The following is a 27873-nucleotide window of genomic DNA, read 5'->3' as shown; positions in this document are numbered from 1 at the left end:
TCAGGGAGGCAAAAGAAATGAGGATACAGAACAGAGGTTTATAGGATTCTCAGGGACCAGATAGCGGCTGCATTATAAAAGAGGTAGGCACGGTAATCGCTTAGGTCTGTCCTTCTGACTCCAAATGACAAAGGCTAGGGGAAGTCCACATCATTCTTTCCCCATACACGGCATATGCCCAGAATTCCAGCCTGCTATCTTTTTTCTCTCTGATGAGCTGGGTAAATGACAGTCTCCTTTGTTTTCTACCAAGAGTACAGTTTTCGAGCATTTAGCACAGACTTCCTCATCTTCCCTTCTCTCCTGCTGAGAGTATCTCCAGTGCACCCCAACTAAGACACAATTCTGAGCTGCTTCACGCAACCGCACTCCCCACAGGAACCTCCGTGGGGGGGACTTCACGCTCAAAGCACAACACTCGTATAGAGACGACACATCAAGTCACGTTGGTTTCAGAAGCACTTTAGTACAAAAAAGTTGCGACAGGGTCTGCATTTTGTCTTAATGAGTGGGGAAGAAAAGGAAGCATGATATCTCCTGCCCCCCCCACCCCGATCTCACTGTTAATGCAGTTTGCAGTTTTACAAGGATTCATTTAAGATTGCCAATCAACAGCTGGTGTTCTCTGACACCCAGGCAGCCAGATGTGCAGATGCCTTTAAGGACAGATTCAGAGACACATGGGAGGTGTGCAGCCCCAGACAGTGTCTACTGCTGAAATGGTTAAAGAAAAGAAAACACAGGTTTTGAGTGTGCCTCGAGTGGTAAAAAAAAGCAGTGCCAAGGACTTACCGCTGGGGAAAACCAATAGCTGAATTCTGTGGGGCGGGGCGGGGAAAGTTCTATGAAGAAAACAAAACTGACAAGATCGTGAAGAAAAGAAGGAAGGTAAACACTGAGAAAAGCCTGTTGAAAAGCCTCAAGTCACAACAACAGAGACAGTTGATACACTGTTACACACTGGGGAACTCAGGCAACACACACACACATGCACACACACACATGCACACACACACACACACGGAGTATTTATTAGCTCAGCGAGTTTTCTCACTTTTATTTGACTTTTGGCAAGCACGTTTTGCTAGACAAGATATTGAAACTTGACATAGGAGTTGGGGATGTGGTAAACTGGTAGGCTGTTGCCTAGCTTGCACAAAGCCCTGGGTTCAGTTCTCAGCACCACATAACCAGGAATGATGGCTTATGCCTGTGGTCTCAGCACTCAAGAAATGAGATTCCCGTAGTAGCCTCAGCACTTGAAACTTGCCTCTGACTGCATAGTGAGTTTGAAGGCAGCCTGGGATACACCCGACCCTGCTTTAAACAAACAAACAACAATTTATGTCTTCAAATGTATTCACTCTTATGTAACTTTTAAATTTTGTCTCATATAGGAGACTTTCCAAGTGAAGTCACATTTTCATTTTCACGCCCCCCTGTGGCTGTTTGAAAGAAAATGGCACCCAAGGGAGTGGCACTCTTAGCAGGTGTGGCCTCGTTGAAGTAGGTGTGGCCTTGTTGGAGGAAGTGGAGGTGGGCTTTGAGGTTTCTTTTGCTCAAGCTTTGCCCAGTGTGACACACTCACCTCACTTCTTGTTGCCTGCCAGCTGTAGACCTTCCAGCTACCTCTCCAGAACCATCTCTTCCTACGCCACCGCCATACTTCCAGCGGCCATGCTTCCCGCCGTGGTGATATTGGACTGAACCTTTGAAACTGTAAGTGAGCTACTCCAGTTAGATGTTTTTAATTGCAAGAGTTGCTGTGGTCATGGTGTCTCTTTGAAGCAACAGAAACCTTAATTAAGACACCCACACCACGCACAAGTCTCTTCTAGTACTTTTGATCTGGGATTTCACTTTTGGTGTAATTGTTAAGATTCAGATGTAGTTTTTTTCCAGTCCTCCTGTGATCGTTACTGATCGTTGGGTACACTTGGCAGAGGAAAAGCTATCTTACAGTGCTTTACTTTCTCAAAAATGTCAAGAGTAGTCTCTCTATTGTGACCTATTTAGTTGGCTTGTTCAGTTTTTGACTGACAATAAGTTTCTTTCGTTCAAAAAACATACTCCTGGAATTTGACTGTTTATCCAGTAGATGTACTATACTGATTCAGGGATTGGTAGTTCTGACAAAGCTATTAACTGCCACTTTTCTTCTTCATACAATATGCCAAGAGCCAGTCAAAGCATTGAAGTGCAAAGGAAACCCAACTTCAGGTGACATTCTGAGTGTCTAGACCTCCAGTTCTGAGGAAAATTATAAGAACTATGTGTACAAGTGATAGGTTGGGTTAACACTGCGCTCTGAGGGGAAGGGAACTTTATTCTTCTTTTTGTGAAGAAAACAAAGAAACCTTAAAAGCTGTTCATAGCTTACATGCATACTTTCCCAACATTTTAGGCTTTAATAGACAAAGATAACTGGGTACCTCAAAATGTCACAATCAAATGGTCATCTCTGAACACATATGCATATGAGCAACACTAAGTGGATTCAACAGGATGTGTGAGTGTGTGTGTGTGTGTGTGTGTGTGAGAGAGAGAGAGAGAGAGAGAGGAGAAAAACAATAATAATTAAAGAAGAAGAGGTCCTGAATTTGAGACGGAGTAATAAGGGCAGTGGATTAACTGGAGTGGGCTATGTATGGGGTAGAAATGATATATGAAATTCTCAACTAATAATAAAAAAGTAAGTATTGAAGCTTAAAAAAAAGAGCTAGGTGTGGTGGCGCATGTCTTTAATCCCAGCACTTGAGAGGCCGAGGCAGGCGGATCTCTGTGAGTTCTAAGCCTGGGTCTACACAGTGAGTTCCAGAATAGCCAGAGCTACATAGTGAGACCATGTCCAAAACCACAACATTAAGAAAATACAACATAGTTATATTTTAGTTAAGCTGCATAGTTAATGTATTAATAACTTAAGATGTTATTTAAGTACCTGTGTTATATATAACATCATATTAGAAGAGAAATATATTTTTCTCAAAAGAAGCTGAGAACTACTTATGATTTATGAAGTGGTCCATATATGGTGATGATGGCCTTTAAAATGTATTACTTCATATCATATATAAGTATTGTGAGAGTTCTTGAGTTAGTATTTCTAAGGGCTATTAATTCTGGTGTTTGTATTCTTAATTGTATTGTTTCAGTTTTTAAAGTGTGAATTCTGTGCTTTGCAGAAGAGAATGGAACGTTCCAGCAATTTTTCAGGTACTGGAAAGATTCATGGAGAATAGAATATGGCTAGGGCCTTTAAGCATTGGAAGTTTTCCCTATTAAAAAAACCCACAATCAACACTGAAGGCAGTAGGCTAAACAGGTTAAAGCCCGTATTATAATCTTCCTTCCTCTGTTCTGGGTAGTGAAATCAATGGGCAAACATACATGATGGACAGATTCACTGGTTAAAAATTCATGTTTCCAGGGTCCACAGACCCACAGACACTTTGTCATCTCAAGCTCTTGCAGGGAAATCATGATCCTTTGGTCTCCACTGACGACAGGAATAATCTTGGCGAAGTTGATGTTGAAGGTTCTAAGGTTTTTCTTTTCCTCGGTACTCGGAATTAGGAGGGCGAATTTGCTTAGATAACTACCCTGTGAGAAGTTCCTTACTCCTGTGACATTCAGGAACAAAACTCTATCTGTCAAGGAAGCTACTACAGTAGGCTCTAGAGGGAGGTCACTAGGACCAGAAGCCCGACTGACATCATCATTAGCCATGGAGGCACAGGGCAAGACCATCTATGTCTGACTAGGTTGTCAAGTTGCTTATGTCAATTTGTAAAGGGATCTTTAAGTCAGTCCCAGGTGGCAGTCCTTGCCCTGAGTGGTCTCCGGACAACACTTCCTAGTCAGATTCTCCTTCCAACATCACTGGGTAGCCATATTTAGTATTTCCAAGATAGTAATGGAGCACAACTGAACATGTTAAAGAAGGTAAAAGTACCTTTGGCCAGTTTGATATGTAGGTGTGTGAAGCTGGAAAATATCAATTAAAACAAAAAGTCTGCTTGTGTGATACAGATGGAGTGTAAACAGCATCCTCAAAAGCCAAATCCACATTAGAAATTTACTTCTGTTAGGGAGAATCAGTTTTTTTCAGGGATGAGGAAGGTTGTCCAATCCCAACTCCAAGTGACCAGCCCTAAGCACATGTCCATACAGGCAACACCAAAAAAACTCAGGAGTATATATTATATACTAATATATTATAACACTGTATTAATTATACACTATGAATAATATACTGATATATTATATATATAAAAGGATATAGTGTGTGTATAAGTGATAATTGAGGGAGAGATCATGAATTTGGGAGGGAGTGGAGGAGTTGGAGCCAGCGAGAGGAAGGTATAAAATGGTATAAAAATACAGTATTGACATATGAAATTCTCAAAAAAAATTTAAAAATTTACCTCTATTTTTAGTGATTATAAGAATCTTGGCACAACTCATAATCATTAAAGCCTTCACACCTGTGAATGCAAAATAGACATTGTCGTATGCATTGCTGAAATGGATAGAGAGTAACTCTAATTAGCTTAAGGAAAAAAAATAACTCATTGGGAGGCTATTGGTTAGCTTACGGAATGCTCAGAAACCCAAGAAAGCCACCCAGGAATGAAGGGCAGCTGCTGTCTAGTACAATGGCCAAGCTCTCATAAGAGGGATAGCCAGGTCAGGGATAGCCAGGTCATGGGACACAGACTCTGCCATCTCTGGACGTTGGATACTACTGCAGAAAGTGCTGCCATGACTGTGTAGCACTGTTGGCATGAATGCCACTGGATGCTTGACATCACTGCCGCCAGAACAAATCCCAACTTTCCCTTCCAGATTTCAAGTCCCTGAAAGGTGTGTCTGACCCTCTGAGCACAGGTTACTTACCCATGCCCAGCCATCAGGGGTGAGAGGAGCGGGCATTTGCTTTTCTTGGCATCTGTGCAGAGCAGAGAGCAGGCTTTTGCTAGAACTCACACACACACACACACACACACACACACACACACACACGTAAGATTCAAGTACAGGACTTTGGAAAGAGTTCACTGTCAAAGACAATGGCATCTGTGCCCGTGATTGCTAACTGGTCATAGAATGGCATCTGGACCTGCTATTGTCTTTAATATACTTAAAAGGCCCTTTGGAGTATCAGTGAGCATTGGACAGCCCTTGGCAGGAGATAACATCAAGGGAGATGAACCCTACAAGAATAAGAGGAACATCACAGCCCTATTGAATTTAGATGATAAAGTAGCATCACCACCCCCAGTGGGTAGAGCAGAGGGTTTCAATGCTCAGCACTTACAAATAAGAAGCAGGAACTCAGGCCCTCCCAACTCTACTTCCCTTGGGTTTTCAGACTCGTGTCTCGAAGACTGATCCAAGCAAAGCTTGCCACGCCATTAAATTATATATAACACCCGGAATAATACGCAGACTACTTTGAACCAGGAAGAAGCTCTGGGTTCAGGAATGTGACCAATGGTTCTCAGAGAATATTGTGCAATAAAAAGCCTTTATAACACAGTGGTGCTGTAGCTGGACTTCTAAGAGGACAGGGATGGTGTGGTAGAAGCAATGTAGCCAGTCTCTGGGAGCAAGCGATGCTGCGATTGGACGATTTAAAAATGCAACAGCGACAACACGTGAGAATTTGAGCGTGCCCGCCTCTCCTGCTTTGTGTGTCACCTGTGTTCCACGGAAGGAAGGCTAAAGCGTCCTAAAGAGTCCTGCTGGAGTTAACCCCCCCACTTGTCTTCCAGAGCCATTCTTCAGCCATAGCCACTTGCTCTGTGACCCAAGAAACTGACTTCTATGAACCCCCACCCTTGGGTTTTCCTGGCCCCTCGTTTCCAAAGGGTTTAGGTAATGGAAAGAATTGTCTAGAAATCAAGAGCCATCTCCGAAACTGAATCTCTCAACCAAAGGCCATACTTCTCACTGGGAAACCGTGTGTGTGTGTGAGAGTGTGTGTGTGTGTGAGTGTGTGTGAGTGTGTGAGCGTGCGTGAGTGTGTGTGCGTGTGTGAGTGTGTGTGAGTGTGCGTGCGTGTGAGTGCGTGTGAGTGTGTGAGTGTGTGTGAGTGTGTGTTTCGTGTATGTGAGTGTGTGTGTGAGTGTGTGTGAGTGTGAGTGTGAGTGTGTGAGTGTGTGAGTGTGAGTGTGAGTGTGTGAGTGAGTGTGTGTGAGTGTGTGTGAGTGTGTGTGAGTGTGTGAGTGTGTGTGTTTCCGTGTGTATGTGAGTGTGTGTGAGTGTGTGAGTGTGTGTGAGTGTGAGTGTGTGTGAGTGTGTGTGTGTGCAGGTCTTGGTAACTGTCTTCTCTAGCGCTGGTTAATGGCAGCTATTAGTGGTCCCTTGAGTCCCCACGAGGTTTTTGCACTCTCTTCCTAATTTGCACTTCTGTATACAGCCCTGTGTTCTGTTTGAAGTGGGCCACTCCTTTCTTTCTGGGACCCTCTTGTAGTGACTTTTCTGTTGCTGCGATGATATACCACGACCAAAGCGTTTTGCAGAAGAAAAGGGGTCATTTTGGCTTGTGAATCCAGGAGGATAGACTCTATAGTGGCAGGGAAGGCTTGGCGGCAGGCAGGAATGGCAGCAGGAACAGGAAGCTGGCCGGCCACATTTTCACTCATACACCGGAAGGAAGCAGGGGGTCAGGGAGAGGAGGTGAAGAGAAAGGAGGAGGGAGGCGGAGTGGGAGGGAGGGAAGGAGATGGAGAGGGTCAGAGAGAGAGAGAGAGAGAGAAGAGAGAGAGAGGCAAGGAGGGTGGGGGAAGGCAGGGACAAGGAGAAAGAGGGGGGGAGGGAGAGCAGCAGGAGAAAGGGAGGAGGAGAGCAAACAGGAAGTGGGGTGAGGTCATAAATACTCAAAGCTGGCCCCCAATGATGCACTTCCTCTTGTAAAGGCTCCACTCACAACTGGAGATCGAGTGTTCAAATATATACAAGTCTACGGGAGGTGTCGTTTCTCCGTCAGTCCACAACAGGCCATAATAGCTACCTACGTATGTAGGATATAAATAAATCCCATTTCCGGTGGCTGCTTTTCCTCTTGGAAATTCCGGCTAGCATGGTTAAATATCCCATGTTTTCCTTTAAGTTGGGAAGCCTGTTGCTCATCTTGGGTTAACACTGACCAATTCTGCCTTCCTCCTCTCTTCCCATGTGTCTCGTGTCCTCTCCGTCCACGCTACTGCAATCTGACGGTCTCATAAATCTCCCAGTGCCTTCAGGGCTGGTCTCTGCTCTGAGAAATGAGTTTACCTCCATTGAAACAACACAACCCCAGACCGTTTCCACAGAGTAACAACACCTAAACCACTAACTTTACCCGTGTCTCAGGGCTACTACTCTCTCTGCTGCCTTTGACCCTACTCTCCAGTTTCTTACCACGTTCACTTGATCCTCAGATGAGGACAAGTGCTGGTCACTGTCCATTTTCTGCCCGTGTCATCACCTGCTAATTGGCTGTTCTGCACCCCTGTCTCTGCTTCCAAACATCTATCACTTTCCAGTCTCTCTTCTGGAAGGCTGCTTCCTCGGACTAATGTATCACCAACTAATACCTTTTCCTCCCCCCAAGTCCCCAAATAAACCTACCCAACCATTCAATGTGTGTCATTTAGGAAGGTGACAAGTCCTGGTGGGGGAAAAAACGAAATGTGCCGTGCCAGAGTAAATGAGTATCAGTCTAAATTTAAAGCCAACAACCTCAGCTGTGCACTTTACTAATCAATCTCTGAGGCAAAGGCTTTAGACACCCCCACACCGAGCCTTCTAATGTATAGAGGCAGCATAGCAGCTATGACATGGGGACTCCACGGGGTTCTCGCTACCTTGCCTATGTATTTTCCCATCCGTCTCTTCCTTGGCGCTTTTAAGGCTATTTATTTATTTTTTGCATGCATGTGTGCTTGCCTGGGTGTGTGTGTGTGTTTGCATGCCATGTCTGTGCAAGTGTTCATACATACAGGCCAGAAGAGGGCATTGGATTCCCTAGAACTTGAGTTATATTTGGTTGTGAGTGCGTGCTGGGAACTGAACATAGGCTCACTGCGAAACAGCAAGTGCTCCTCACTGCTCAGCCCTCTCTAGTCTGTTCCCTCAGCAATTTTTTTTTTGTGACAAGACATTGTGTTCAAAGGCCCAGCCTTCTCTGAGACATGGGACGTCCTGTCTTCTCTGTCTTGTGCCTTTGACTTCTTCATTTTTACAGGATCCTCTAGAATACATCCCTACTCTTGGAGGTGCCTAGATTCATTCACTAGCTCATTCCCTCATCCCCTACTCTATTTATTTGTTCAAGTGACAATGCGTTTCGTGTATATGTATAGGAAAGAGTTTTGACTTATGTACACACTGCAGAAAGATCCAGCCGAGCTAGTTAACATGAACAACACCTCACCAAGACACCAGATTTTAGGTAGCAAGCACATTAAAGATATGCTGGCAATTTTAAAGCCCTGCATGACATTGATGGTGGTTCCTGCACAGAATAATAGATCACAAAAGCCCACCCTTTAGACCAATAAAAATTATGTAGCTTTTTTAAAAAAATCGCCATCTCTCCCCATCTCTCCTCTTGCTTCTGATAAACCCCTTCTACTCTCCACTTCTCCAAGACTGACTCTTTTATATCCCACATATAAGAGAGATCACACAGTATTTATCTGCTTGTGCCTGGCTTACATCACTTATCCTCATGCCTTCCAGGCTCACCCATATTGTGAATGGTAGAATCTCCTTCTTTGAAGCCTGTGTAGCATTACCTGGCATGTATTATAGCATTTTCTTTCTCCATTCCCACACTGATGGACACTCAGCCTCGGGTCATTTTGTATTTTGACTGTTGTGAATAATATTGTAATGGGCATATGCAAATATCTCTTAATCATGCCAATTATTTCACTTTCTTTGGTTATATCCAAGAAGGTAGGTTGCTTGATCATACGCTAATTCTTCTTTTAGGTTGCCAGGTAGTTCCAGTGTGGTTCTGATTTAGATTCCCTCCAACAATGTGTGAGAGTTTTTTTCTTCTCCACAGTCTTGTCAATACCCATTATAAGCACTTACTATCATTTGGGGGTAGGGGGAACAGAGAGGACCGGGAAAGTGTGAGGTTAATCTTTCATTATGTGCCTGTCTATATCATTTGCTGTGATTCTCTTTACCTAGGCTGTGTACGGACCACATTTTAGGTTGTTTTACGAAGTGGGGGGGGGACCGGGGGATTGGAGCTTTGCCCTCATTACTATGGTTTTGCAGATGTGACAGTTAATTTTTATTATCACCTTGGCCTGACTTGTAGTCACCTAGGAGACATACCTCTGGGCGTGTCTGCAAAGCTGTGTCCGGAAAGGGTAATCAAGGAGGGGAGAGCCACCCTGAATGTGGGTGATAGCAGTCCCGTAGGCCGTGGCCCTGGACTATAAAGTCAGAGGGAGAAAGGAGAAAGCAGGTTGAATGACAACCTTCCGCTGCCCCTGCCTCCTGAGTACGGATGCAATGTGCCTCAAGCTTGGGCGGGGTGTACTAGAATCCACATCCCCTTGCAGAAAGGGGGGGCTTCCCCACTCTGACGGGCTACACCTCAGACTTGAAGCTGGAGCAAGCTCGTTCTTCCTTAGGTTTCTGTGTCTTACTGGGAGAACTGGTGCATCCTGCCTTCATTCTTTCGGGGGGGCAGGCGGTCGGTGTGGTTTCATGCAGTCTCCCACGGGTTTCAGAAGAAGTCTGCCTTCTAGTCAGTTACGGTTGCTTGGGAACGGGGGCAGTATTCACAGGTCCTCAAATGTGATACAGAGTAATAAGAAGCATGGACCATCAAAGACGAGGCTAGAGAGACAACCAAATGCCAGCAAGCCCCCCCCCCTTCCTCACAGCAGGAAAGCTTGCATGCATTTTGACATGACAAGAAATCTCTACAGACTTGGGGGCAAGAAGGGGAGATCTCGCGATAAGATACCCAAGGTGGATGGTACAAGACTCTAAGGACTGTGAGAACCAGGTTAGGTCACATCATAGTGCTACCAGGGACAACAGGAGAAGAATTCAAGGAGTGGGGGGGGGCGGGTGAAATCTGGAGCAGCTGGGCTGGGCTGGCTGTGGGATGGGGGAGTCGGGCAAGAGACGGAGAGGAGTCAAAATTAGTTTGATCCGGATTCCTCATTTGAGTGCAGGAGAAGTGGTGGACCCAAAAATCACATTAGGAACGCTGTAGCTCAGGGAAAACTATATCGGCCACAGATGGCATCTGGTATTGTCCCTCTGCCACTGTCTTAAAAGGGATTCTGAAGGGATTTTCTTTCCCTTGTTCCCTGCAGTCCTCCACTTGCGTTACTGGCCTAAGTGGATACTCCCAGCTGGCCACGTCCATCATCATAGTCAGGCCCGAGGGCTCCCGATTACACTCAGAGCCTGTGGCGCCGCAGACACAAACAGTCCCTCGCAGACGACCCTGTTGCAACAAACCATGCTCTAAGATGTAAACCACGGAGAATTTTCCTCAACAGTCCAGAAGCCACCTTTGCTCCCCCGAGCCTGGATTAACCATGAGAGAGCTCGTCAACATTCCACTGCTACAGATTCTCACCCTGGTTGCCTTCAGCGGGACTGAGAAACTTCCGAAAGGTTGGTATGCGCAACCTTGCCCAAATAGTGAGGGTGAGCTTCATGGCCGGCTGATCAGTACTGGGGGTGTGCTTGGGTGATGCGGGGGCAGGAACTGTGTGTGTGTGTGTGTGTGTGTGTGTGTGTGTGTGTGTGTGTGTGTGTATGTGTGTAGAAAAAGAAGAGAATGGCTGGTTCTTCTCCCATGATGGCTGTCTTCTAAGCTCTGCGATTGAAAGCAGCCTGATGCGCGCAGAGCCCTCTCTTCTAGGGAGACGTTGCCAGGTAGACTGTGAATTACAGAGGTCTGCTCTGTTTCTGTGTATGTCGGAATGTTGGGGTGGTCTACACGGGTGATGAAAACCATCCCACGCTGGGTTTGCCAAGAATATAATCCGTCTCACTTCCAGATATCCAGCGCTTTGGTCCCAAGTAAAAAGCCATTTCTATTTTCGGTTTTAGCTTTTATCAAACCGTTAATGAGCGTGTTAGTAGCTAGAAATCAGACCTCGGGAGAGACACACAGAGAGTGCCTATGGAATAAAAGCCTGGAAACATCTGACTCTCTGTACTTTGGCTGCTGGCGCTGTGATTTGGGTTTGACCAGAGATTGCACTAGTTTTTTTTTTTCAGTGCTTCGGAATGTACCGGAAATAACACCACCTAAGGGGGAAAGCAACTTAAGAAAGTGACAAACACCTGTTGCAGCAGCAAGACTGTCCACAGCACTGTGGGTTCTGGCCAGAGTATTACGAAAGTTAGAACCAGGAAGAGTGGAAAATGTGTGATTTGCAAAGCTACTGGGTCTTCGCCGAAATCTTCTCAAAGCAAGGCATGAAGAAGTAGACTTAATGTCATCAAATAGCATTGTATTAAGGGTCTTATGACAGAGTTATGAAGAGTGCTGGGTTTTAGTCAGATGAATTATCACCCATTTCCAGCCGGGTTGCCGAAGCACTGAAAATGTTTATCTTTAATAATTAGTGAAGGTGGCGTTTGTATGTACATGGGAAGCATGTCTTTAGGTTTTGTAGTTCATTTACAGTTCTGGAGGCAAATAGTCAAGGATCCCATGTAAGTAACAGACAGCATTCTTTCTGATCCGATTACATGGATTTATTTTCTTGTTTATTTACTTGCTTCTCTTTCTCCATTTTACTTGGGCAAAGTGGTTGGTATCTTCTAATGTGTTGAATCATTGACATCCCAATGATACTTTAAGGTGCCTTTAGATAAGAAAGAATCTGGATAGCTGATAATAGCCAAAAGGACTTAACATTGGCTGCAGGTTATTCTAACACTTCCTGATCCGACCACGGATGTCCGGTAGGATAACACCTGGTTGTTGGGACCTATGGATCCTAGTGGGACTTGTTCATTTTAATCTTTACCAAGCAGTGACCCACAAGTGAGGAGGGTACAGTTAAACCCAAACGCGTAAAGAAGGCAGCTGCTTTGAAGTTCTAAGTCAAACCTGGGTACACAAAACAATAACAACAAAACACCTCTGTATTTGTATACTAACTTAGACTCTGGATAAAAATGATCCTTATTTCTTTTTAAGTCCCCAGTCATCATAAACCTTCATTCAAATGAATATGACCATCCGTCTCTGCTTTGCAAACTTCAGAATCGTGGCACAGGGTGGCATTCAGGATACCAAGTATCCCACTTTTAAAGAAAACCACCAGAGCGTCCTTCCAATTTGGCTTTATTGCCGTGTGTCTGCTGCAAATTTTAAAGCTAAAACAGTAGTTTCTTAGCCTACTCTGTTTATTGTAAAACTTGAAATTAGCACCGGGTTCACGTTGGCCTCATCACCACACACCACCCCTAGGTGATTAGACATCCGCTCAGTGTACAAGACGAACTCTCAAAGTAAGTAATGTCACGAGACGTGAAATCCTCAAGGTTTTAATGTTGTAATATGCGACCTATTTTGACAGAAAAGAGCTGTTTGAGTGTATGTTCTCTTAATTATCAGTGAAAATGGTGAATGTGTCCTGGCTTACACTCACAGCGGTTCTCGGTAGCCGTCAGAAGATAATGGGGAACTCTGTTAGAGGGTTGCTTGCCTAGACTGAAACCAAGGGTCCTGTGCAGTGATGTCTCACAGAGCGAACCCTCTCGTGCAGTGTAGCAGGCAGCTTCAGAACCGAGGTACTGACAATGGGAGGATGCTCACAGGAATCATGTCTCCCCCTCTGTACATTGTTTTTTTTTTTAATATTAGATTATCCGACTTTGGAGATGAATAGTTTACTACTTAAGCTTTGAATTCATTGAAATGCCTAACATTCCAATGCTAAAAGCTCATTGTCTTTCAAGATCAGCTCAGCTGGTGAGATTTTTTAATATAAAGTTTTATTTAAATTAGAAACAATCTTATTTTATAAGAGAGATTATTATTATTATTATTTTTAGTGAGCTAAATTTCCCCACCTCAAGTGGGAGACTTTTAGAGATCGTCATGGATGAAAGTGAAAACAGTTTGTTGAATTTCCTCAGCCATCAGTCTCAAGAGCACTTGCTGATTTATCAGGGCGTGTCAAACATACGGTGGGGCATTAAAAATTCCGTGAGAACCCAAATTCATGTGGGCAGAATTGGAGTTACTTAATACGCACAAGGACTTCCTTACAAAACTCCACCTTCAAAATGACCCATTTACTACCAAACCTAGAGTGTCTAATATCTGGTTTCTCTTTAGATATAGCAGAGAAGCCCTACCGTTTAAATCCCATGTGTGCAGGGATAAGATTCGCAGATTCTCCTTATGATTCAGTCAGAGCTGACACAGCTGTTGGGAACTCCACCCAGGACAGCTAGTCCTGGGTGAGCGTTTTCATAACGACGCTCGTTGCCAGTTACTCACCATACGTGTAGGAGAGCACAGTTGCTTTTCCGTCGCTGCTCTCACCGTTGAGAAGGATGGGAAGAAAAGGCTGGAAATTTCCCTAATATCTCTAAAGGGGGAGTAGGACTCGAGGCTACCGAGGAGGAGTGAAGGGGACATCCCTGGACGGGTCCTTTATGACAGAAGTGCACAGACCTGGTAGAGCATATAGCAGCATGGCAGGGCTGCAGATGACAGTTTAAGAGTGATTCCGCGGCCAACAAGCCCTACATGCACATAGGGGTAGTGAGGGCAAGGGTTCCGATTAATTCAGGATCAGTGCCTTTCAGGGGCCGTGCAGCTGAAGAACTTGAGGCTACAGATTCTGGGCTTATGTGGAAATATCAGAAGGGAGACAACGGAGAATGGGAAGCAAGGATGTGGAAGGCTTTGAGTAGGTGTTACAGCTAACTTCCTCTTTCCTGTCGCCGGCATCTTGCTGTGTATCTTTAAAGAAAGCACATAGTCTCTGCCTCAGTTTCCTCGTGGATGAGTCAATGCCGTCATCCGGTGTCACACTGAGGGTTCCCCATGGTGGGTGTAAGGGCAATAGGTAGCATGTTTTGCTTGTGTCCTTACAGGATGGTGGCTTAACCCAGAGGAACCCCCCCAAGGGATGCAAACTCAGACATTCTCGAAGGCTCCACGGAACTCCTGTGGAAGGTCCATCCCAGATGGGGGCAATACACTCAGTTTCAAGGAATTAGTGACAGCTTTGAAAATGGTTGAGTGTTGTTCTAGGTTAATCTGGCAAGTTACAAAGACATCATGCCAAAATATTTTCATTCCACTGCCATTAAATGAGCCAGCTATTAGGATATGTCAGACAATGTCCAACTACCTACTATTCTTTTTGGAGAATCTGAAGAATTTCCAATATCTAAGTGTTTTCTTAGTCAGGAAATAAAAGAACCAATGCTATATTGATAATGATTAGAAAAACATGAATTTTTAAGGTCTCAGTATCATTTTTTTGTTTGTTTGGTTTTTGAGACAGTGCTTCTTATGTAACAGCTTTGGTTGTCCTGGAACTCACTTTGTAGACCAGGCTGGCCTTGAACTCAGAGATCCACCTGCCTCTGCCTCCGAATGTTGAGATTAAAGATGTGACCTCCTGGCTACCACTTTTCTTAAAACAAAAACAAAAACATAAAACAAGATAAAGCAAAGCAAAAAAAAAAAAAAAACCAAACAATGCACCTGGCTTCTTTGCACGTGGACAAGTTCTTTAGTAATGGTTCAGCCAGAAGTCGGTGTGTGTCAATGTCATGTTCTAAAGCCCACAAAAGACAAAGGAAGGTAGAATTACAAGACTTCAAGGCAAGTTTTCTGTGGATCTGAAAAACTGCTGTGTTCATCCTCATGTGTTTGTTGTTGGTGTGGTTCTTGGATGGGGAGAAAAGACAGAGGTCCAGTTTACACAGGCTCTGGCTGGGACGAGAGCCAACAGGAAGTGACCTGCTGAGTCGACCATAGCCTTTTGGTGCAGCTATCCGAAGGTGTCAGTGAGCGCTTCAAAGAGAATTAGGATAACTCTGGAAGATGGGCAAAATGGATCTGAAGCCTTAGTTCTGCCCCCAGAAATTAATGCTGGTCTAAACCTCCCATGGCTATAAGACTCAGTCCTTTCTAGAGTTCAGAGATAGGCAGATAGGCTCTCTCTCTCTCTCTCTCTCTCTCTCTCTCTCTCTCTCTCGCTCTCTCTCTCTCTGTGTGTGTGTGTGTGTGCTTTCATGTGTAAGTGTAGGCATGTGTAAGCCAAGGCACGTATGTGGTGATCTCTTGTTTGTCCCGCATCAAGGACTTTACCCACCAAGTCACTACTGCAATCCCAAGACACAGGGCCTCTAAGCCACCCTTGGCCCCGAAATTCATCTCTACCACCTCCTGCCTTTGGGATGGTTATAAAAACGATGTCTAGTTTGCAAATGCTTCATTGTATTTGCCTCTTATTTTTTTTATAAATAAGATAATGAAGATGAGGCCTGAGATGGAGCACACAGAAGGTTATTAAACCATTTCAGGTACTAATACTACTAAAACCAGAGAGTCATGCATCATCCAAGATTCACATCATTGTACGTTGCAGGAAGATGTTGACACTGCTCTCAGTGACGCTTCATGTATTTCTCCGTGTCTAAGATTTTCAAGATTTTGAGGACTGTCTCTTACTTCTTTGATCTTAACTGTTCCCAGCAGAATGTGTATTACCATCACCGCCACATCTGTGTCTGTGTGGAGTGAAAGAAACTGCTGGATAAATCCATTTTAAAAATAAAACACAGTACATGGTAGTTAGATTTGTTTTGAAAAGACGAAGCAGACAAAACAGAAAAAGGCTGCTTCTGCCTCCAAAACTGTTGACACACCGTGTTGTCTCCTTCTGTGTTGCTCTGCTGCCTGGTGTGTTTACCTTTCACGAAAACCCGCTGCAAGCCCTCTTTTTTTTTTTTTTTGTCATTGCTACACTCCCAAGTACTAATTTGCAATGATCACATCCTGCCCTGTTTATCAGACAATGTTCTGAAGTATAGTTAACATCCAGCTTTCTGAGAAGAAAAAAAATCCAGTTTTAAACCATCAACAAATCCTGGAGACAGTCAAGCATCAGCACGCACAGTACTGTTGTAGGCCGTTTTCATCATCAAAGCACCCCCCAGAGCATAGAGTGTAGTTAAAAAGCAATCGGTGTGTGTGTGTGTGTGTGTGTGTGTGTGTGTGTGTGTGTGTGTGTGTGTGTGGTGGGGGTGTCCAGATGTCTTTCTTGGCTGCTCTCTGTCCTATGTTTCGGCACATACTAAGTCTGCAGCTCACTAATTCAGCTAGACTGGCTGGCCAGTAAGCCTCGGGGACCCTCCCGTCTCTGCCTCCCTTAAGGCTGGGATTACAGGCATGTGCTTCTGTGTTTCACATAGGCCCTAGGGAGATAAACTCAAGACATCTCTGCAGCCTAGAAGTAACTGATTTTTAAACATTACTTGTATTAAGAATTTATATAACCGCTGGGCGGTGGTGCCGCACGCCTTTAATCCCAGCACTCGGGAGGCAGAGGCAAGCGGATCTCTGTGAGTTCGAGGTGGGCTGGACCGACAGCCTCCAAAACAATACAGAGAAACCCTGTCTCCTAAAAACAACAAAAAAAGGAATTTATATAACCTAACCATAAATTTTCATTGCTAAATAATACTCCATCGTATATGTGTGTTAATCTTGTTTATTCATCTGTTGGCGGGCACTTAGGCAGCTTCCATCTTCTGGCTAGTATGAGCAGTGTTGCTATAAGTAGAGGGGTGGAAATATTTGAGTATCTGTGTCCTTACTTTCAGCTCTCTTGAATGTGTACCTGGAAGCAGAACTGTTGATCAGATTCTCTTTTGATTTCTTTCTGGGGAATCTCCATTCTCTTTTCCCCCAGTGGTCATCATTTCAACTGCTACCCACAATGCACAGGGTCCTTATCTATCATTTCTTTCAAAAATTTTTTGCTTGTGCATTTTTCTGTGGCTTGGTGAATGTCTTCACATCTGCACACACGTATGTGTGTGCGGGGCCCGTGCCACAAGCAACTCCGAGGTATCAGGAAAAGAAAGACCAGATGTCCAGCTGTTTGTACTAAGACGTGTCTTTAGTTTGCAAGTGCTAAGAGGTCTCTCTCTTGTAGGAGGGAGCAGTCTTATATATAGTCTTACAACACTGTAGAAAAACCCCAGGTGGAAGAGAGCGTGTTTTCCTCCTGCTAGATGTTGATGTCAGTGGGGCAATGCAGGGGCAGTAAGCCAGGACTAGAAAACAGGATGCACCTGTGGCTATCAGCTGACAAACAACTCAGAGACCTTGTGGGGGCTAGGCCCCAACATGTGTGGAGATCAGAGACTGACATGAAGTGGCCCCCTTGGTTTCTCCCCACTGTATTAGCTGACAGCAGGGTCTCTTGCTGACACAGCTAGTCTAGTCAGTGGAGAATCTGCCGTCTCCTCTGGAGCACTGACTTTACACACAGGTCATCCCATGTCTAGTGGGCTTTTGAACCGTAATTCTCACTCAGGTAGGTCATGGATTCTGACTGCTGAAGGGCGAGTCATGAATAAAATTCTGGAGAGTTCTCCCTTGTTTTTCCTCTGTTTAGCTCCTGTCATCACCACGCCTCTCGAAACCGTAGACGCTTTAGTTGAAGAAGTGGCAACTTTCATGTGTGCCGTGGAATCCTACCCTCAGCCCGAGATTTCTTGGACCAGAAATAAAATCCTCATTAAGTGAGTACTGTGTGTTACTGTGCGTGTTACCGTGCCAAGGATGCCAGCTCTGCCTCACAGGTCCCCACCCATGCAAACGCACCCGTGCTGTTGGCGTCACTGAAAGTCACCTTCTAGAATACGTAATGCTCATTTCGTAAATCGGAAGATCTGAGGTCCGGGGCAAAGCACTGATTCATCTGATGTGGGCGAACGCCAAGTGAGAATCCTGGAGCTTAACAGAACCAGGAAGTACCATGGCATTCTAAGTCTGAAGATGTATCCCAGGACACACAGAGGAGCTGAGGGGGCCAGCCTGCTGTCCCCTCCACATCCCCAAACTGTGAAATCTATGGTCGGAGAATCTGACTTCTGTGTCACTGTCATCTTTTTCTTTCAAAATGAGACAGAGTCTCAGAATGGATAAAAAGGCCCATTTTGGCAGATAAAGGGTCTGCTTTTCTCCCCTTATCACAATAGCTATCCCACTGAAAATACTCTAAAAAAAATCTATAACAAAGTGAGCCAGAGGGCGCTGTAGCAGGCAATGTTGAAGCGGAAGGCTCTCAGTCCACATGAGCTACTGTTACAGTGACAGAACTGTTAAGACTGGGGCATATGAACAACAGAAAATTAGTCCTCACAGCCTCAGGGACTGAGGAGTTCCAAGTTCAAGGGGCCGGAAGATTCCGTGAACGGTCAATGGATGAGGGCTTCCTTTTGCATTCGCAGACGGCCACATTTCCCACTGTCTCTGAGGGAAGGGCATGGAGGGACTCTCTTCGCTCTCTTCTGTAGGGACACAGGTCATACCCACAAGAGATCCAGTCACACGAGACATAGTCACCTTCCAAAGACCACATCTCAAAAGCCATCAACATCTGACACTTGGCTTCCACACATGAATTCGGGGGGTGGAGGGAATGTCACATTTCATCCACGTCCTTAAACGGGGTGCCCGTAGACGGGGACCCACGCACCGGAAGGGGAGAAAGGACAGGCGTTATTTCCACTGCCTCTGACTGAAGTGTCATGTTCCCTTCTGTGACAAACACACACACACTCTCAAGTGCTGTGGGCACCATTGTGGCACCACAGCCTTAGTGATCTCTGCCAGACAAGCTCTCTCAGAAGCTCCAGGACTGAACAGCTCTCCCACACAGTTCAAACACCAGAAAACATCCTCAACACCCTTTGAAATTTGGATAGATTGAGATCTTCCAACTCATGAAGCCAAAATTTCATGGCAGTATTTTTCCTTCTTTTTTTTAATGGACAGTCTTTGGAAGATTTATCTTAGTTTTGTTTTACATGTATGAGTATTTTACTTTCTTCATGTATGCACATTTTGTGCATGCCCAGAAAAGGGTGCTGAGTTCCCTAGAATTGGAGTTACATATAGTTGTGGCTTCTGGGAACCAAACCCAAATCTAGGACCCCTGCAAGAGCCAGTGTTCTTAACCCCTGAGCCAGCTTTCCAGACCCAACAGTGTTCCAGGCCACCTTTCTCCTCTTGAATTTTACAACAAGCTTCCAAAGACCACTGGGCTGTAGCCTCAATAGTGTGTCTGGAAACTTCCCTGGCTAAACATGAGCCCACTGTTCATAAGATCTGAATTTGAAATAAGTGTGAGGCATCATTTGGCTGAGTTCTCTGCTACTCTGGCAAGGATTGCCTTTCTTTAATTTTTTTTTCTTTTTTGTTGCTGTTTTTTTTTTCCCAGGTAACGGGCCCCTTGTTCTGCCTTAGCCTCCAGAAGTAGAGGTCTTCACATTCATATTTTTATCAACAGTCCCTCTGAGTCAGCTGTCAGGTCGTGACTGCTTCGGCATTCTCTGAGATGACTCCGCACTCTACCCCCCCCCATGTCTCTTAAGCTGTTTCTAAGACCCCAGTAGCTATCATTAACAAGTGTGTTTCCGCTGACAGTTCTCTTCAAAACAAAAACAAAAACAACAACAAAAAAGGAACCTAAGCGGGTTTTTGTTTTGTTTCTTGTCATGCTGCTCAAAATCCCCACTAGCTCACTGCAAAGCCACGCCTCCATTTCCAATCCTCTGTCCGGGTACCAGCACTTGTATTTTTTTTTTTTGTATTTATTTTCTAACGAGACAGTCACTAGTGGTCACGAATGCAGTGGCCTCAAACGGCACACCCATTAGTTTGCAGTCACCAAGCTAAAGTCAATGCCCTGGCGGCTCCAGCTCTTCCCGGAAAGCTCCACGGCACAGTCATGGATCTGGCTTCTGAGAGCCCGCAGGCCACCTGTGTCCTCTGGTCCCTCCCCCTGTTCGTAAGGCCAACAGCCACGTGACTCTGATTTCTGCGTGTCAGACCTCTGCCTCTGACCCTCCTCATTCTCTTTCCCACCTCAGAAGGACCTTTGTTCCTACATTTGGCCCACGTGGACAATCTAGCGCGTTCCAATTTAAGACTCTTAATGTGTTCAAATCCCCCTTGCAGTGTACCACAGGCCCTGGTGATTAAGACATGGTGGGTCTTTGGAGACTGTCATTCGGCCGTACCATATACATTTAGTATGAGAGTCCCTACTATAAAACAGACATTTAAAAAAAAAAGGTAAAACATCCAACAACGGAAGCCACTTGTTTTTAGGTTGATGACTCACTCCACTTCAACTTCTTCCCGCTGTCCTGAGTCCCTTCTTAGTGGACAATTGTGTGTAATTAAATAGACTACGTATGTACATACATGCAAACACACACAACATGTTTTTTTTTTAAGTTTGGAGATCTTTTATTTCTTCGTGCACCTTAAACCAGAGGCAGAGAAGTGCCTGTCACTTCTTAAACATCCAAAAGCTATTTGTTTATAAAAAGGGGAAGCACTAGAGTTTTGGAGAGGATGGAGGGAAGGGAGAAACAATAACTAGGGTAATCAAAGTTTGCTATATGCATGTGTGGGAGTGTCCTAACGGAACCTTTTGTTCTGTAGAATTAGCATACATTCATAAAGCATACAGAATGAGTACAACTTACAAACACAAAGGTAATTGGTGTGGTTCTACGTAACGTATTTATTCAGTCATTAGTGGCTTCAACAAAATGAAAGTAAGATTTTGTTGCATTTTATTTAGTTAATTATAAACTCATTGCTCCCGTTCACATTTATTAAAACATACTACAGTATTTATGACACCCTCTCCTGGCTTCTGCAGGCACCAGGCATGCATATAGTGCACAGATATAATGCAGGAAAAACACTCGTGCACATGAAATAGAAAATGCAATGAAAGTAAAAACTGAGAAAAGAATGGAAAGTACTCATTTAATGAATAAATGAATATCCAACTCATTGCTACTGATATCTATAAATATTTAGTACTTTCTGTTTATTGCAATGACACACATGCTCCTTTTCCAGTTTTTTCCTTGTGCGAAAAGACTCATACATCTTAGTTATGGTATACTTTCCCAGCCTGTGGGGGGGGACCTGAGTTCAACCCCCATAATATACATACTCAAAAGGAAAGTTGAATGTGGTAATGGGTGCTTGCAATCCCACCTCTAGGTGGGGGCGGGGAGACCAGCAGATCCTTGGGACTTGCTGGTCAGACAGTCTTACATATGTCTCAAGTTCAGAATGGCATTCAGGCACACACAGGCACACACTTTCCTGTGTAAATGCTACGCTTGTGCTTAGCAGCATCCATCACCTCAGAACTGTTTTGTACAGCTCCGTGGTGCTTTGATTACAGAGCCCAGAGAGACCGGAATACAGCTTCATTTTTACTGTACTAAAGCAAGACTATTGGGTCTTGCAAAACGCACATTGACTCTAACCCTTTCTAGCCCTGTACCTGCTTCCTCACTGACTGGTCATCCGTTTGATCTGTTAACCAAAGGTGTGTGTGTGTGTGTCTATGTGTGTGTGTGTGTCTGTGTCTGTGAGTCTGTGTGTGACTGTGTACATGTGTCTATGTGTGTATGTCTGTGTGTGTATCTGTGTCTGTATGTGTGTGTCTGTGTTTCTGTGTCTGTGTCTGTGAGTCTGTGTGTGGGACTGTGTACATGTGTCTATGTGTGTATGTCTATGTATGTATCTGTGTCTGTGTGTGTGTGTCTGTGTATCTGTGTCTGTGAGTCTGTGTGTGGGACTGTGTACATGTGTCTATGTGTGTATGTCTGTGTGTGTATCTGTGTCTGTGTGTGTGTGTGTGTGTCTGTGTCTATGTGTGTGTGTCTGTGTCTATGTGTGTGTGTGTCCATTTGTGTGTGTGTGTGTGTCTATTTGTCTGTGTGTGTGTCCATTTGTCTGTGTGTGTATCTGTGTCTATGTGTGTGTGTATGTGTGTGTGTCCATTTGTGTGTGTGTGTGTCTATGTGTGTAAAATCACAGATGGTACACTGATCCTCCTCTTTGCTCTGTGACCTGCAGGCTGTTTGACACCCGCTACAGCATCCGGGAGAACGGTCAGCTCCTCACCATCCTGAGCGTGGAGGACAGCGACGATGGCATCTATTGCTGCATAGCCAACAATGGAGTGGGAGGAGCCGTGGAGAGCTGTGGCGCTCTTCAAGTGAAGATGAGTGAGTAGGGAAGAGCATCGTCCAACTTTAGAGTTGTTTCCACACAGTTTGTAGCCGGCACGAAACACAACACTCCCCACCCCTGAAGTTCAGCAATGACACCAGCTCAAGTATAAGACACAGACAGGTTCCAGGGCCAACCCTCACTCCTGCCACAACTACCACCTCAAGGCAACCCTTTGGCCCTCTCTCCTCTCCTGCCTCGTTTTTGGTCTTCACACAGCTCTTGATTATATTTGGGAACTTCTTTCTGAAGTCACTGCGCATTTTTAAAGCTTCAGTTTTTACATTTTTTAAAGAATTTATGGATGTATTGTGCATGTGTTCGGGTACCCACCGAGACCAAAAGAGGGCACCAGATCCCTTGGAGCTGGAGTCACAGGAGGCTGTGTGCCACCTGATGTGGGTGCTGGGAACCAAACCCTGGTCCCCTGGAAGAGGAGACCATGCTCTCAACTACTGAGTCACCTGACCAGCTCTCACTGTGCATTTGAGAAGCTTAGTTCCATTACAGCCAACACCCCCCCCTTCTTTTTTTAATCTCTCGGCCTTTTGCACATTTATTTTCTTCTGAGTGGCTTCCCGCTTAAATGGAGGATGCTCCAGGGTCCCCACCTGGAGGGGGGAAATAGACCCATTTCAGTAGTTCACTCTTCTAGTTTTCTTTGTATGTTGTTTTTTTTTTCTCAACCCCATTTTTTTTTTTAGCTTCGTTCTACACCAAATCCTCTCATCTCTCTCTTCCTTCCCTGGCTCCATCTTCACCTTAGGAAGGTTTATGTCTGTTTGTGTGTGTGTTTGTTAGCATGACCATTCCAATTGTTAAGTTTTTGGAAAAAATTCCTAATCTCCACAATGATTCCAACCACACTCTTCCCCCTTAGAACGTCTCCTTTGAAACCAAACGTTCGACCTAGGGCTCATGCTGCCTCAGCAGGGTACCACCAGGACTTTGCTTCAGTAAACTGCCCATTTCTGATGTGCTCAACAATGAGTCATGATCCCTTAGCAGGAGGCTCCATGCTTCTGCCATCGCTTACTTTTTAGTTTTCCAAAGATTCTCCTTACATTCCACCGCACAGGTGACCAAGACAGCTGCTTCCTTAGCCAGGAGTTAACTCCTCAATACAGCAGATAGTTCCTTGAATCTCCCACATGAAATATCTGTGACTCAGGTTCACTGTGGGGGTCTTGTTCATGGAAGTCAACCAAAGGAATATTGGAAACTTCTCTTTGGCAGCAATAAGAATATCAACTCCCAAACCAAGGCTTTGCAGACAGTGTACAACACTACAGCCCACAGCTGAGGTGCCCAGTAAGTCGCTGAAGTTTAAGTGTTCCCTCCTGTGAATATAAAACAGAACTATAAATTCTAGAACAGAGCAGAACGGCCAAGCTTTGACGTTTTCTTATGTAATATTTTAAGTCTGTCTTGTGCTTTTGCAATGTAGAATCATATCGACTGTAAGGGGAAAATAAATGCCTGGGTTCAAAACCAACAGGCATTTAACCTTTGTAGATATGAATGACAGTTGGCACAAAAAATGCTCCACAACACTCTCACATACTCACATATAAGGAAAAGGAAAAGTCTTTATTCCTTGCTTACCTCTATCAAGGTAGTCTACTGTGTGTGCACACACACACACACATATGTCTCAGAAATCTGTCCCACAAAGACATCTCTCTGTTCTGTATCTACAGTATAATATCATTAGGGACACAAGGTAGTTTAGTTACTTTCTGATTCTTCAGTATCTACAATATAAGATCACTAGGGACATGAGGTAGCTTAGTTACTTTCTGATTGCTTGGAGGCATTTAAAGGTCTCAGTTCTACATGTTAGATTTAATAGCTTCCTTTCAAAGCTTCATAGTTGGGAATAGAAATGAACCAATTATCATCCACGTCTTCAGAAACATTGGTCTGAGTGCTGGCAGAACAGTAAACTACTCTTTGTAGAATTTTGAGTCTCCAAACTGTGTCAGAGTTTTTTTCTAGTTACCAGCTTGCTTTGTAGAGGAAACAATGCATTCAATAGCCAAAGGAAGATGGGAACTAGACCTGGAAACAAATGTAGTATCAGCACTAGGGAAGCAGAGACAGAAGGATCACCTCAAATTCAAGGCCTTGTCAATACACTGAGTTCAGGGTCGTCTAGAGCTATGCAATGAGACTTTATCTCAGAAAAAATTAAACAAATAAGTAAATAAATGATGGAAACTAAAGGGAAAGTAGATTGTAATTCAAAATGATACGATTAACTTAGGACAACTTTCAACTGTTTCACATCTATTGGTATAAATTACACAATGTTGAATTGTTATGGGGACAGTTTATAGTGAACTTTTTATTATTGAGTGTCATTTAAAATAAGAAGTACTAAGAAATTTCAGGTATCTAGTATGCTTTATAAATATGAGTTTTGCAAAAGAAAATAGAGGTTTTAGCAAGGCAGATCTAACCATCCTTTAAGATTGATTTCCATTTGATACCTACTAATGACCCATCTTAGCCTTTGGCAATTTAAGATCCCTAAGATGATTCTTGAAATGAAAGCCAATAATGAACTAGAAAGCTAAAACTACAATTTTAGTGTAGATACATTGTGTTTTTACGTTTGATTTTTCATTTTCCCCACAGAACCTAAAATAACTCGCCCTCCCATTAATGTAAAAATAATAGAGGGATTGAAAGCTGTTCTACCATGCACGACAATGGGCAACCCCAAGCCATCTGTCTCCTGGATCAAAGGGGACAGTGCTCTCAGGGTAAGTGACTTTTGTGTTAAAATCTGTGCGTAAATATAATCTTTAAAGATTTATGTTTTACGTGTATTTGTGTGTGTGTGTGTGTGTGTGTGTGTGTGTGCATGCGTGCATGCCTGTGTGTGTATGGGGGGTTATAGATATGGGTATCCGTGGAGGCCAGAAAAGAGTATCAGATCTTTTGGAACTGGAATTTCAGACAGTGTGAGCCACCCAGTGTGAGTCTGGGAACTCATCTCCAGTTCTCTGCAAGAACAGCATGCACTCTTAATGGCTGAGCTCTCTTTCCAACCAGTATACGTCATGTTTTAAATACGATTATCTCTGAGCATCTACTAACACGCTAGCAAACTTCTGGTGTATGTTTTTCTCCATACACATTAGCCTAACTTAAATTCTTGGATTACTAATTAAGCACACTCAGGCTAGGGCATTCCAGCATGGACTGTCTTGGAGACAGAAGAGACAGAAGTCAGCAACATTAGAGAGGAAACGGGTGCAGAGCCCAAGCAAAGCAAGGCTTGTTTTCTTACTCGGCTGAACCATTTATTAAGAATTACTATTATTTTTTAACATCAAATGTTTGGGACTTTAGGGATAACAAAGCTGAACGAAGGTGAGAAATTAGAGCAAGGGGACTCGGAATGATAAACAGAGACAAACACATCTCAGTAACGAAGAGAAGTTAGATTAAAGCTATGCCATTTGGGCTTAAGAGGTGGTTTCATGGGGCAGAGTGCTTGCTGTGCGTGAGAACCAGAGCTGATTCCATCCACATTTATGTGTGTCTGTAAGCCGGGCGCTTTGGGAGGAGGAGATAGGAAGGTTGTGGGGCTTGCTGGCTGCCAGTGAAGACCTTGGTTCAAGGTAATAAAATAGAGGACAAACAGACCAGGACATCCAAAGTCCACCTCTTGTCACATACATGCACATGGATGCACACACCCACATGGGCATGTAGATATACCACACACACATGTACACACACACACACACATGCACACACACACACTCACGCACGCATACGTGTGCACATGCGCACACACAACATACAAAAGATGTGCTATTCATTGGCTTAGCTTGTACCGCTCCTGTGTATCATCTCCATGCTTACTCACAAACAGCTATTCTGCGCCATGACTATATCCACATCTTTGTCTCACCTGGAAAGGAGATTGTAGACTCTGCTCCCATCTTCCCAGGCCGTGCGCACTCCATGTGAAATAACGCACACTTATCAGGGCATGTCAAGTCACTGAAACAAACTACCAATCTGATGAGCTTGGCTAACTTTAATGACAATTTTTTACACACCCTGGCTTGCCTTTTGTTATGACTCTCGATGCATTTTCCTACAATAAAAAGCAAAGACGACTGACTGTGCACCTTACTCAAGTTACAGTGAATTAAAGAGAGAGAGAGAGAGAGAGAGAGAGAGAGAGAGAGAGAGAGAGAGAGAGAGAGAGAGAGAGGAGAAATGTCACATCTGAACTCCAAAGAGTCATTTTAAAATTCTCAAAGAAGGTGCATTCTCCTAAGGCTACCTTCAGGGTACATGGTAAAGTGTGGTACCTGGAATCAATGTTTTACATTTTCCCCTTGCTTTGTGTTTTTATTCTGGGGGCGAAACCAGGGCTGTGTGTGTGGTAAGCACACATTTTCCACCGCTGAGCTACACATCCAGCCCCAAAGCACAATGCTTTTAATCAAACCAGCACAAGCGTGACTTTTAGAACTCGTGATTCGTGTCGTATTTTAATGAGAGGAGGGGAAGAAAAGAATAGATGGGAGATCACCAAGATGGTTAATTTAGATCGTCTTGCATGGTCTCGGTAACATGTGTTGATATGCATAGAGGCTCATATTTTGGGTGTTAAAGACAGTGATAAGCCAATGAAAGAGGGCAAGTGTGTGTTCAACTAAGGCCGTTTTCATACCCACGTCCCTGTCTTTGGCAGGAAAACTCCCGCATTGCAGTTCTTGAATCTGGGAGTTTAAGGATCCACAATGTACAGAAGGAAGATGCAGGACAGTACCGATGTGTGGCCAAAAACAGCCTGGGCACGGCTTATTCCAAACTGGTGAAGCTGGAAGTTGAGGGTAAGAGGCAGCACGATCTGTCAGTCTGCCGGGAAGGCTCTGCCTGGGGCTGAGAAGGATGGGCAGCCGTGGTTCCTCAGCTCTGAGGGCAAGGCCCTGGAAACAAAGTCGTCAGAAGACAAATCCTTAGCCTAAGAGGCAAGATTCTGTCTGTCGGCCACAGTGCTGAGAGTGTGGCCATTGCAGCAAACAAAATTTGTGATAATGATGAAACAATATGGCACCATCTTAGTGCGTCCTTTTGGCTTGGGTAATTTCCTTACTTGTAAGTATGGAGACAGTAATTTTGTCTTCTAGTGCATTTGGATTGATTTCTAAAAAAAAAATTAGAAGATGGAAAAATCTTTTTCAAATCATAGCTTCACAAAAAATATGAGAAAAATGAGATAATGAATCAAACATATAAAACATGGTCTTAATTCTGTGAATCGTGCAGCCACGGTCTGAACATAGCAATTACTTGTCAAAGAGATTTTTTTTCTCATTAGTTAACTCAATAAGCCGGTGGGAAAGATCTTTACTGAGAAAGCAGAATCCAAACAAATTTTAGTGTTCTATTCCCTATCCATCTGGTTCTTTACCTAAACATTTGGTTTAAAACTAAGAACTGGGAACCGGATGGGAGGGGAGGGGAGGAGGAATGGGAGGAGTGGAGGGCAGGGAAACTGTAATCAAGATGTATTATGTGAGGTAAAAAAC

The 27873-nt window shown here is 44.2% G+C and overlaps 1 protein-coding gene across 6 annotated transcripts in view; it reads left to right on the top strand.

Annotated features, from left to right (window-relative positions):
• The first annotated feature begins 10346 nt into the window (after window positions 1-10346).
• The window catches only part of Musk (muscle associated receptor tyrosine kinase), a 93189-nt gene continuing 75662 nt past the window's right edge, over window positions 10347-27873 (top strand). For all 6 annotated transcript variants that reach the window (XM_040737929.1, XM_040737927.1, XM_005085046.4 and 3 more), the window contains exons 1-5: window positions 10347-10647; window positions 17649-17775; window positions 22154-22305; window positions 24950-25077; window positions 27033-27174. In XM_040737929.1, coding sequence (XP_040593863.1) covers window positions 10569-10647; window positions 17649-17775; window positions 22154-22305; window positions 24950-25077; window positions 27033-27174 — 628 coding nt within the window. In that variant the 5' untranslated portion in view covers window positions 10347-10568. The remainder of the gene's footprint in view (window positions 10648-17648; window positions 17776-22153; window positions 22306-24949; window positions 25078-27032; window positions 27175-27873) is intronic.

This window comes from Mesocricetus auratus, unplaced genomic scaffold, assembly GCF_017639785.1.
Source record: "Mesocricetus auratus isolate SY011 unplaced genomic scaffold, BCM_Maur_2.0 Super-Scaffold_6730, whole genome shotgun sequence".
Classification (NCBI taxonomy): Eukaryota; Metazoa; Chordata; class Mammalia; order Rodentia; family Cricetidae; genus Mesocricetus; species Mesocricetus auratus.
Note: the sequence above shows the minus strand (reverse complement) of the source record. Positions and strands in the feature narration are given on the sequence as shown.